This window comes from Pantherophis guttatus, chromosome 8 (assembly GCF_059756535.1).
Source record: "Pantherophis guttatus breed Tessera chromosome 8, ASM5975653v1, whole genome shotgun sequence".
Lineage (NCBI taxonomy): Eukaryota > Metazoa > Chordata > Lepidosauria > Squamata > Colubridae > Pantherophis > Pantherophis guttatus.
Genome location: NC_142070.1, coordinates 80,784,226 through 80,796,411, shown reverse-complemented (window position 1 = coordinate 80,796,411; position 12,186 = coordinate 80,784,226). Strand labels below are relative to the sequence as shown.

The window sequence follows — 12,186 nt, the reverse complement described above, 5'->3', positions numbered from 1 at the left end:
ATAAGTTCAACCCTGAACCACAAATTCAACCCTGAGGCTACAGATAACTTATCTTCTATTGTGAGAAAAAGGAACATTAAGTGTTGCTGAAAGATTCCTCTGGCACTGCGGTGAATGATGAAGCTTTGAATCTTGTGTTTCTCAACTGCGTTCTCCTTAAGGGGCAGCGCAGTGGCTCAGCTGTTAAAATGCTGGGTTTGTTGGCTGGGGAGCCGTTCGAGACCCGATTGCCGCATGACGGAGTGAGCTTCCCGTTAACTTGCTCCGGCTCCTGCCAACGTTAGCAGTTGGAAAGGATGCAAAATGCGAGTAGATAAATAGGTATACCACTTTGGTGGGAAGGTAACAGCGCTCTGTGACTTCATGCTGACCACGTGCCACAGACATGTCTTCGGACAGGGCTGGCTCAGTGGCCTTGAAACGGAAATGAGCAGCGCCCCTTACAGTCCGCAATGACTAGCGGAGTCAAATCCACCGGGCTGGGGGAAGAGAAACTCCTCCTTAAGGAAGAACAAAACCTTGAGGGTGTCAGCCACAAGAGCTTCGTGATATTAACAGAGGTCTATCTGTCTGTCTGTCCCATCCATCCATCCATCCTCTTTTATCATATTTGTACAGCTACCCATCTCACCTAGACGGACTCTATAGAGGAGCAGCAGGCTTACCAAATTGTCAAGCATTCGCATGAGGGCTTCAAACTCTTGTTCTCCAGTTTGCCATTTGGGGTGATGCACTGTGCCCTCCCCCGCGGCAGACTCGTGGCAGTGAGGCCTGGATTTGTACTTGCTGGGATCCAACAGGACCAAATTGTCTGCCCCTCCTGCGCTGGCCAGCGTTCGTACCTGCAAAGTAAACAGCAAATAATAATTAGAAGAAATAAATCAAGCACCAACCTTCCGGTTTAATCTGGGTTGCATGCCACGTTACAAGCCCTCTAGTAGGATTTATCTCTTTAATTAAATCCACACACAAAAAAATATGGCAGGTTTTTTTTTTCCTGCCAAGCGTCAAAAGCTGCTTTTTGCTGTCGCAACTATTATCGCTTCTCAGACTGCCAACGAACTATGGGGAGAAGGAAGGGGGAGATGGAACTTAGGTTCCAGACATTGAGATGCCAGCCGTGCTTGACAACAATACCAGCAGCTCCATTGGACAATGTGAGCTGATCAAATTGGAGGGAGGGAGGGAGAACCTGAATTTTGACTATGTGGGTTTGCGCGGGAAATGTTCAGATCTGGTTTTGCCCTCATCGGTGGCGGAATGATGTACTCAATAAAGTTCTGCATTCAGAGATTGGATCATCTCGGCCGTGGTTACTTCAGTTGGGATCGTCAGTCGGGACCTTCACATGCTCGATATTAAATTCAAATTCTGCTACGCCTTTTCCACAGGCGTGATTTTGGGTTACGCGGTTTCCCAAACCAACTTGAAATAGATAAATCAAGAAATAACGTTGCTTACTTGGATCTCACACGCAACAACCAAATTGTGAATATAATAGAAAGCCTCCTCCACACTTTCTCCAACGGATACCAAGCCGTGATTTCGGAGTATGAGGACCTGGAGGAGCCGAGGACAGAGACAAAGACGCTGGGAGTCAGACAAATTCCATGTTTTCTGTCAGATCCTTGAAAATGGGATGGTGTAGATACTCACTTTACTTTTGGGGCCCAGATTCTTTTGAATCAAGACTTTCTCCTCCTCGTCCACGAGAATGCCATGGTAATCGTGGTAGGCCACTTCTCCGAGAGACAGTGCCTCTGGCGAGATGGGCAGGAGGCCACGTTTCATCGCGGATACCTGAGGATGTTATCACGGATTTTACTGACAGCAGTATATGAATCGGTTATCATCTTACCTATAAATGTCGGATCTCAAAGGAAACACAACTTTTGAGCGGGGTGGAACAATTCTCTCATCTGGAAAAGACATCTCTAAACCTCATTTCTGAGGAGGAAGCAAGTTCTCAAAAACTAACAGGAAAATAAAACCGAGGCACGTGACTGAGAGCAGCCATTTTGAAAAATCCTGATAAGATGGATAGGGATGGAGTGGAGTACAGTGGAATGGAATGGAACAGAAGAGAACAGAATGAAGAATTAGATTAGAATACTGAATATAGAGAATAGAATAGAATGGAATGGAATAGAATAATAGTGGAATGAATTAAGAACAGAACGGAATAGAATAGAAAATGGAATGGAATGGAATGGAATAGAATTAGAAATTAGAATAGTTACAGAATTAGAATAATAGCATAGAATAGAATAGAATAAAGAATTAAATTAGATTAGAATATATAATATATAGACTATAGAAATAGAATTAATAGAATAGAAATGAAATGAATGAAATAGGAATAGGAATAGGAATAGAAAAGAAAAAAAATTCTTTACTGGCCAAGTGTGATTGGACACACAAGAAATTTGTCTCTGCTGCATAAGCTCTCAGTGATAAATCACAAATAATCATAAAATACAATCATAAATCATAAGATACAACCTTCAGTGATACTCATAGGATATTAACTAAAGCAATCAACATAAATCATAAGGTACAAACAACAAAGTGATAGTCATAAGATGCTATAGGAAATAGGAAAGGGATAATAGTAATACAGCCCTACTTATTATTCTATGGTTTCAAGAAAGCATTAATACAACAAGTGATTATTTTACTGGACAGGCCAGAAGCTGTGTAGCAAAAATCCCCTTTCAACCTGTCTAGGTTGGAAATGTTTATTTCAGAGAAACAGGCTTATACGTTTTTGGCTTCCTTAATATCGAACCCATTTTAATATTTACCCAAAGTGTTAAAAAGATTATTGAAAAAAAAAGAGTAAAGTTGGGAATGCAGTATATTCTGAAAATCTGTAATCTACTGAAGTACGGAAAACTTGTGGGCTTGTGGGCTCAGTCCAGAAAATTGTTTCACTCTGCTGGGAACATCCAACTTCAAACCGTGGATGGATGGAAGGCATGGTTCATTATCATGCAGCTGATCTGGCCTTTTGGCAACTCGGCTTCTCCTAAATAAGAGGTGGAGAATTATGGCAATTTTCCAACCAGTGGACTTCAATTCCCAGAATGCCTGAGCCAGCATAGGTCTGCTGGTTCAGGCATTCTGGGATTTGAAGTTCACAGATCGTAAAATTGTCATTGCTGCCCATCCCTGTCCTATGCTGATAGCCCATCTCCTTTGTTATGACCAGTAGTCCTCAATTTACGACCGCAACCGAGTCAAGAATTTATGTTGCTAAGTGGGAAATTTGTTAAGTGAATTTTGCCCCACCTTACGACCTTTCTTGCCTCAGTTGTTAAGTGAATCACCGAAGTTGCTAAATTAGTAACCCGACTGTTACTGACTTAGTCTGACTTGGTTTGTCAGAAGGTCGCAAAAGAGGGATCGCCTGACCCCTGCAGACATTGCAACGGACATAAATGTGAGTCAGCTGTCAAGCACCCGAACGCAAATCAGGTGACCGTGGGAATGTCACGACGGTCATAAAGTGTGCAAAATGGCCGTGAGTCGTTTTTTCCCCCCCTAACGCCATTGTAACCTCAAACGGTCACTAAAACGAACTGCCGTAAGTCGAGGACTGCCTGCACTAGGTGGCTTGCGATGAACGTTTTTGCTATTTCCGAGCTAGAAGGACAAGAGAACTCTCTTACTGCTGCTCCTGCGGGAGTGTGGATGTGAACGATGCACTTGACTTCCGGGCGGGCGGCGTAGATGGCCGAGTGCAACGTGAAGCCAGCTGGGTTGATCCCCAGGTTAGTGCTTCCGCGATCAATGACGTCCCCTTGGAAGTTGACTTTGACCTGATAACAGAAGACGGGGTTAGAGGCCGAAGTTATTCTAACTCTGTGCCTGCAGGAGGGAAAGAGAATCCGGTCACCTGAAAGACAATAGGAATTGGGTGAGTGGGTGTGGTGGAATAGAAAAAAGAGTAGAGTAGGGTAGGGTAGGGTAGGGTAGGGTAGGGTAGAGGAATAGAGTAGAGGAATAGAGGAAAGTTGTTAACTTAATTAATAGAATAGAATAGAATAGAATAGAATAGAATAGAATAGAATAGAATAGAATAGAATAATGGAATAGAATGGAATGGAATAGAGAATATAATAATAGAATAGATAGAATAGAATAGAATAGAATAGAATAGAATAGAATAATGGAATGGAGAATAGAATAGAATAGAATAGAATAGAATGAATAGAATAGAATGAATAGAATAGAATAGAATAGAATAGAATAGAATAGAATAGAATAATGGAATGGAGAATAGAATAGAATAGAATAGAATAGAATAATGGAATGGAGAATAGAATAGAATAGAATAGAATAGAATAAAATAGAATAGAATAGAAGCTGGAAGGGACCTTGGTGGTCTTCTAGTCCAACCCCCTCCTCAAGCAGGAGACTCTATATCATTTTAGACAATATCTCTTCTTCAAAGCCTCCAGTGATGAAGCACCCACAACTTCTGGAGGCAACTTCTGTTCCACTGGTTAATCGTTCTCACTATTAGGAAGTTTCTCCTTAATTCCAGGTTGCTTCTCTCCTTGATGAGTTTCCATCCATTCTTTCTTGTCCTGCCTTCAGGTGCTTTAATTTGTCCCCCCTCTTCTTTGTGGCAGCCCCTCAAATATTGGAACATTGCTATCATGTCCCACCTGGTCCTTCTTTTCTCTAGACTAAGCAAACCCAATTCCTGCAACCGTTCTTCATTTGTTTTAGTCTCCAGGCCTTTGATCATCTTACTTGCTCTTCTTTGCACTTTTTCCAAAGTCTGAATATCTTTTTTGTAACGTGGTGACCAATACTGGATGCAGCATTCCAGGTGTGGCCTTAAATAAGGTTTTATCAAGCGGTGCTAATACTTAAAGTGATTTTGATTCTATGCCTGTTTATACAACCAAGAATTGTAGTAACTTTTTTTGACACCTCAGTAGTCATGCACGGCAGGGAAGGAGGGAGAGGGAGGGGGGGGAGGGAGGGAGAATGGAAGTTGAGTATTTATGATGCTGATCTGCAGAAAAAGTTTTTACAGTTAGGGATATTTTTTTCTGTTTAGATGAAACCCCGTAGAGTATCCAAGGACATTTGGATAATTTATTTTTCTCACATTCTTTCTTGGCTCTAGGGCGAGGCATCTTGGAAACAGGAATCCGGTAATGATATTATAATTCAAACCACTTTTACACAACGTGTGCAATTTGACTTGGGAAGATATCTGGACTATGAGCTCTTCACAAGGTTTGAAAGCTTAAGTCGGGACCGCCATCAAGATGGCTTATTTTTTTCATTAGCAACGATCAAGTTATCTTTTTATGAGCCGCGTCTGTTTATTTATGAGTTTATAAACCGCTTCCGTCAAGGCATAAATAAGAACAAGAGCCACAGCCCAGGGAGCAACAACAGCGGCACGTATCAACATCCAGGAGCAGAAATAAAAATACAAAATTAAGAGTAAGAATGAGAACCGGTCTCATTTGCCTGACGTTAGCAGCTCTGCAGCACTCAACCCAGAGGCCTCTTCTCACCTTCCAGAAAATTCGGAGAGGATGGTATGGTTTCTCTAGAGGAAGGGAGCCTCCCCGGTTCAGCTGCCTCCTGTCAACCCTCTAGATCAGGGCCCCCCAACCCCCCAGGCTTAAAAGAGCAGCAACGGCTCTTTGTAGGAAAGCAACATTGCTACATTTGTTTCTTGTTGGCATCTCTTGTTTCTGAACTTTGTGGGGCTTTGCCAAGAAAAGCCTTTGGCAGGATGCCAAAAGGACAAAGGTTTGTGATAAGACCAAAGGACTTTTTCTGAAGGATTTGTTTTGGAATTAATTTGGACTAAGCTGAGAATGAAGTAATTCTCAGCTGTTCTAATAAAATATGTTTGTTTAGGACTGATTTGTGTCTGGTAATAACTACTTGGGCCTAGGTGACAACAGAACCGAGCTGTACAAGCAATTGGCGAATACACAAAGCTCCATTTATGGAAGTGGCGCTATCACGCACGAAACCATCCCCTCTTCCCGCCACCGCAGTCCATGGAGTCAGAAAGGTTGGGGACCGCTGCCCTAGATATCTGGGGACATCCAGCAGATATTCCCTGCTCCCTTCAAGGACAGGCTTTTGTCCTGTGAAGGTCAACATTTTGAAAGCTTCCAGAGGCTAGCACTGGCTTCATGACCAGTTGCATCCAGTTATACATTCAGTGTGGACATTCAAACTAGACTGTGATGTTTCTTTGTATCATATTTGTGCGACATTTACTTTCTGATGCCCACGGAAGACTGACATTAACTTTAGCACGGCTCCAACTTTAGCACGGCTCATCCTTCTCAAGGTGCACCTGAGCTGGGCTCCTGGAAAGACTTAAAAGTTCCCCCATCCCATTTCTCTGAGTCACAGCTATTAAAATGGTGGCAGGAGGAAAACTGGGCGAATCATTTTTAAAGGCTCCTCGGTGAAAATAAAAAATTGCATAAAGATATCACGAAGGAGGACGAGAAGAAGAAATAGAAGAACAGGACAGGGCTTCACGAATGAGCCTGAAGGAAAATTTGAAAGGAGCTCACAAGCAACAGAGGAGTCCAGGTGAATCCAGAGGGACCCCGTGGAGTAAATAGGTCCACCAGGATGCTGTGTCCCAGATGTCTGTTGGATGTTGATGGACACACGGTCCCCAGCAATTCAGTAGGCACTTAGGTTGAGCTTATCGTTAACTCATCGTGTTAAAACTATCCCCCACAGGAAGCAAAGCAGGCCGATGGCTGTCATCATGTGTAGCGTTGCCTTGGTATTTGAGAAATGAAGGCTTAAATAAGGAGGCCCCAATCCAAGATTTAAATGTGGGGGCGGGAATGGAGCGGAAATTTTCAGCATCTGGCCTTCCCTCAGGAGGAAACTCTGAAGGAAATTCTCTGAGGGCATTTCAGCTCCCCTCAGGAGATAACTCTTTCAGTCAGTCTCCAGAGAAGAGAGAGGGTCTTCTTAGCAGGTGGCGGAAGTGTGCACACTTTTCCACACTGGCATCCCCAATGATTTCGTGCAGGAAGCCAGCAGAGAAGATTGCAAGTGGCATGCACATAATTACAGAGTACTTGACAGAGTACTTGGTGGTGGTAAGTGCGAACAGGTTAGCCGAACATCCAGATCATGTGACTGCAGGGGTGGTATTTGAGAAATGAAGGCTTAAATAAGAAGGCCCCAATCCAAGATTTGATTCCAATTGGCTCAATGAGTAAGACATTCAAGATTGTTTTTTTTAATTTTTCACTTACCAAGCTGGAAGCAGCAACTTCACTATAGAGAAGTCCAAAAGGCACAATCAGAAAATGTTCTTGCTCCATGTTTACTCTGACCTGCAAATATGAAGAAGGAAGGAAGGAAGGAGATGTAAAGCTCTGAGCCAAAATCTGAAATGCACACAACTCAGCTAGATTGAAAAAAATCAATAGATCTAAAAGAGTTCTGCTGATTTGCAAGCTCCCCAAGCTGACCTGAATTTCCCTTTTGGTTCCTCTGCAGAACGATGCTGGATACTCGCTAACCGCATCAGTAGTTGCAAGTAGGCTTTAGCAGAGAGGATCCCTATTTTGGATCTCAGCAGAAACAGCAAACTTAATACCTACCCTTAAGGACAAAGGCTAATGGAATAGGTCTGTTCCTCAAGAGGGAGGGAAGGAGGGAGGAAACGAAGAGGAAAAAGAAGGAAAAGAAGGAAACAAAAAGGGAGGGAGGGAGGGAGGAATGAATGAGACAGAAAGGGAGGGAGGGAGGAAGGAGAGAAAAGAAGGGGGAGGGAAGGAGAGAGGAAAGGGAATGAAACTAAGAGGGAGGGAGGGGGGAAGAGAAAAGGGGAGGGCAGGAGGGAGGGAGGAAAGGGAATGAAACAAAGAGGGAGGGAGGGAGGGAGGGAGGGAGAAGAGAAAAGGGGAGGGAGGGAGGCAATGATGGGTTGTCCCTGGTTAGCACCGGTTCTATAGAACCGGTAGTAAAACCGGCGGGAGAGTCCGCCCACTGACCCCCCCGTCGTCAAAATGCTTCTGTGGCCCCGTTCGAACTGGTAGTAAATGTAAGTAGAACCCACCCCTGGAGAGAGGGAGGGAGGGGAGAAAAGGGGAGGGAGGGAGGGAGGGAAGGAGAATGCTATTCTGCTGTGCTTACTAGATTCCTCACCCTGAACAGGCACCTGAAGACCAGACCTGCAATTTACACCAGGAGGTGGCAAATTCTAAGGAAAGGAAATGCCCACCCACCCCCAAAACAGTGGGGCAGGTTCTCCCAGTTCATGCTCCCAGCATGAAAAAGGCAAAAGACAAAACTATACAAAATTGTCTTTTGCCTTTAAAAAAAAGAGAGAGAGAGAGAGAGAGAGAGAGAAGCAGATGTCCCCTATCTCTGGGCAGTCGTTCTACGTGAGAATCTGTCCCACTGGGGGTGAGGGTGCGTGGGCATTCTCACGCAGAACGACTGCCCAGAGAACAGGCTAAAGACAATTTTGTATAATTTAGTTTTATGCGGGTCATAACTTTATTGCTTTGGATGTGACTGGAATCCCCCCCCCCCCCCGCCCCTGGTTTTGTTTCTCCTGGGGAACTGCAATACTCACAGTGATGTGATTGTAAATAAGCTGTGACCAGCCAAAGAGATCGGCCAGTCTGTAGAAAGCAGCCAATTTGCACCGTAGTAATTTCTCTCCTTTCTCGTAAGCGATGGAATCTGATCCCCGCAGATCGTTCACGGGGGTCACCATACCGAGGCCTGAAAGAAAAGATACCGGCAAAAACGCAGTTTAATAGGGAAGGTCTCTCTCTCTGATTTAGCAATTAAAATAATTGCTAAAATGCAAAACTACTACAGTTGGTTCTCGACTTACAACAGTCCATTTAGTGACCGTTCAAAGTTACAAGGGCATTGCGAAAATAAGTGACTTAGGACCGTTTTTCCAGAGTTACGAATTGTGCAGCATCCCCCACGAACAGGGGATCAAAATTCAGAGGCTTTGCGACCGGTTTTTATTTACGACCGTCGCTTTATTCCAAGGTCATGTTGAGCCCCCTTTGAGACCTTCTGACAAGGAAAGTCAATGGGGATTTCCTTGTGTTACTAATGTCTATCAACGGCAGTGATTCATGTAAGAACTGTGGCAAGAAAAGTCGTAAAATGGGGGCAAAACTCACTCCCCCCCTTTTCCCTTTTAAAATGCACATTTTAATCTGTTTTTAATTATTGGGGTGTTTTAAATCTGTCTTCGGCCAAATTGTTTAATTTGGTTTTATTCTGCTTTTAAATTTTGTATTTATGTGTCTTATCTTGTGGCTGTTCACCGCCCTGAGTCCTTCGGGAGTAGGGCGGTATATAAATCAAATAAAACATAAAACAAACTTAACAACAGAAACTTTGGGCTCAACTGCAGTCGTTAGTTGAGGACTACCTGTCAGCCCTTCCCCCTCTTCTCAGACTCACTCATGTTTAAGGCAGTCATGCCTCCTTGTGGAGCTGGTGGGTAGACGTTGGGAACGCTGGCCGTCATGAAGTCTGCAATCTGTTGTAGAGCCAGCAGGCCTGTAGGGTTCTTCCCTTTCTTGAACTGTTCCTGGATCATGGATTCCAACTCTTCACAGAATGCCTAATAACAGAGCAACAGTGCATGTGAAAAGGCCGCTTGAAGGAGCCGTGGACTTGACTTGGTGTCCAACTCCTTGCGTAAAAGCCGGTTCCTTCGGTGGGTGCAGGAACGGAGCGGAAATTTTCAGGATCTGGCTTGAAAATTTCAGCTCTCCTCAGCAGGCAACTCTGAGGAAAATTCTCTGAGGGAATTTCAGCTTCCCTCAGAAGCAACTCTGAGGAAAATTCTCTGAGGGAATTTCACCTCTCCTCAGCAGGCAACTCTGAAGGAAATTCTCTTGAGGGAATTTCAGCGCCCTTCAGGAAGCAACTCTTTCAGCTAGCCTCCAGAGATTGGAGGGAGTCTTCTCAGCAGGTGGCAGCAGCTTACAAACCTTCCCTACTGGTTTCCCCAATAATTTTATGGGGAAGCCAGCAGAGAAGACTGCAATTGGCAATCACATAATTACAGGGTATCTGACACACAGTGGTAAGTGCGAACATGTTGCTGATCATCCAGATCAAGTGATCTCGGGATGCGTGTGCAACGTTTGCCCGATGGCCAGAAGTTGTTTATAGGCCATAAAGCATCTTTCCTGAGACAGTTGTAATTCTGTTCCATCATTAAACAGTAGTAAATCAACGAGTATCCGTAGGACTTTTCAAGGAGGGAGGGTGTCACAGAATATTGTGTAGCTTTAATTACATTGATTTACCAATCTTTATGTAGGAAAAAATTTGCCCTGTATCACCCCTTAATTCTCTAAAGTCCATGTACTGCAGTATTAGAGTGTAATATTCTGGTATTTTATCACCGCTTTGGTTCAGTAACAACAGCAAGAAGAAAAATACATAATGCTTGCTGAATGGATTCAAGAGTTATTTAAGGCTTTTTCACCCACACAGAACCATTTCCCAAATGAAACTGCATTAGAAATCTGAACTACAAAACAAGAGACAAACAGTACTTTTCAAGGAAGCACGCACATGTGCACTTTAAGAGACTTTTCTGGCTTTGGTCACACATTAAATCTATCTTGTTTGAAATTTTCTTTTAAACACAAAGCATTTTAATTAAATTAATTAAATTTTCTCTTTTTTTTCTTGCATTGCTATGCATTCTTAGGATCTAACTTGTTATATAAATGCTTCTTCGTTTGGTCATGCATTGGGGGGGGGAAATGATTATATATTCTTACTGGACTTTGGAGGATCATGGATACTCTCTTCTTCTGTTCCATCATGTTGAAATCCTGGCGAAGATCAGGGGCCATATTCCTCTTTCGCAAGTAGTCAGGGTTATTTTCATCAACTCTGTCAAAATATCTCTCTTTATGTGGCGCTGTTGGAGGTGGTGAAGTTACCACCTCCGCTCTTGTTTCACCATTCATAGTACAGTTTCAATAGTGCTGCAAAAGTGAACAGAAAATACATTAAAAAAAAAAGATACCAAGTGGTTCCTGTTAAAGCAACTGGAAACAAATGTGACCACAGCACGACCAAAATTGAAGCCAGAATTTACGTTGCTAAGTGAGAAATTTGTTAAGTGAATTTTACCCCCTTTTACCACCTTTCTTGTCCCAGTTGTTAAGTGAATAGCAATAGCACTAAGACTTATATACCGCTTCACAGTGCTTTATAGCCCTCTCTAAGCAGTTTACAAAGTCAGCCCCCAACAATCTGGCTCCTCATTTTACCCACCTCGAAAGAATGGAAGGCTGAGTCAACCTTGAGCCGGTCAGGATTGAACTCCTAGCAGTGGGCAGAGATAGCCTGCAACATTCCATTGTAACAAGTCCACCTTCCTTCCTTCCTTCCTTCCTTCCTTCCTTCCTTCCTTCCTTCCTTCCTTTTCCCCTTTTCCTTCACAAGCACTAGCACTTAAGACTTATATCCCGCTTCACAGTGCTTTTTACAACCCTCTTTAAGCCGTTTACAGAGTCAGCCTCTTGCCCCCAACAATCTGGGCCCTCATTTTACCGACCTTGGAAGGACGGAACGCTGAGTCAACCTTGAGCCTGGTGAGATTCGAACTGCCAAATTGCAGGCACCCAGCAGTCAGCAGAAGTAGCCTGTAGTACTGCACTCTAACTACTGCGCCACCGTGGCTCATCACTGCAGGTGTTAGACACATAGCTGTTAAGTGAATCTGGCTTCCTCATTTGCTTATCAGAAAGTCACAAAAGGAGATTCACATGATCCCGGGATACAGCAATGGTCATAAATATGAACCAATTGTCAAGCATCTGAATGTAAATCACATGATCATGGGGATGGTGCAACGGTCATGAGTGTGAAAACGGTCATAAATCACTTTTTCAGTGATGCAACTTCATTTTTCACACTTACAACCATAAGTAAGCATTTACAACTGCTCTAAGTCGAAGGCTACCTATATTTAAAAAGGAGTTAAAGAAATCTGCAGAGTACCAGTTAACTTGACTACCAGTTAATTTTCATAAATCACATTTTATATTTTTTCATAGAGTCTCAAAAACCCAAAAGAAAATTCCCATAGTTTCAACGATTCCACCTTGACTTACAATAGTTTAGTGACCGCTGAAAGTTACAGCAGCATTG

At 43.4% G+C, this 12,186-nt stretch overlaps 1 protein-coding gene across 39 annotated transcripts in view; it reads right to left on the bottom strand.

Moving 5' to 3' along the window:
* The window catches only part of ADD1 (adducin 1), a 45,543-nt gene that overhangs the window by 23,389 nt on the left and 9,968 nt on the right, over positions 1-12,186 (bottom strand). For all 39 annotated transcript variants that reach the window (XM_060688838.2, XM_060688839.2, XM_060688817.2 and 36 more), the window contains 8 exons: positions 10,806-11,015; positions 9,466-9,628; positions 8,609-8,760; positions 7,278-7,358; positions 3,672-3,821; positions 1,657-1,800; positions 1,462-1,560; positions 666-842 (listed from right to left, as the gene is read on the bottom strand). In XM_060688838.2, coding sequence (XP_060544821.2) covers positions 666-842; positions 1,462-1,560; positions 1,657-1,800; positions 3,672-3,821; positions 7,278-7,358; positions 8,609-8,760; positions 9,466-9,628; positions 10,806-10,997 — 1,158 coding nt within the window. In that variant the 5' untranslated portion in view covers positions 10,998-11,015. The remainder of the gene's footprint in view (positions 1-665; positions 843-1,461; positions 1,561-1,656; positions 1,801-3,671; positions 3,822-7,277; positions 7,359-8,608; positions 8,761-9,465; positions 9,629-10,805; positions 11,016-12,186) is intronic.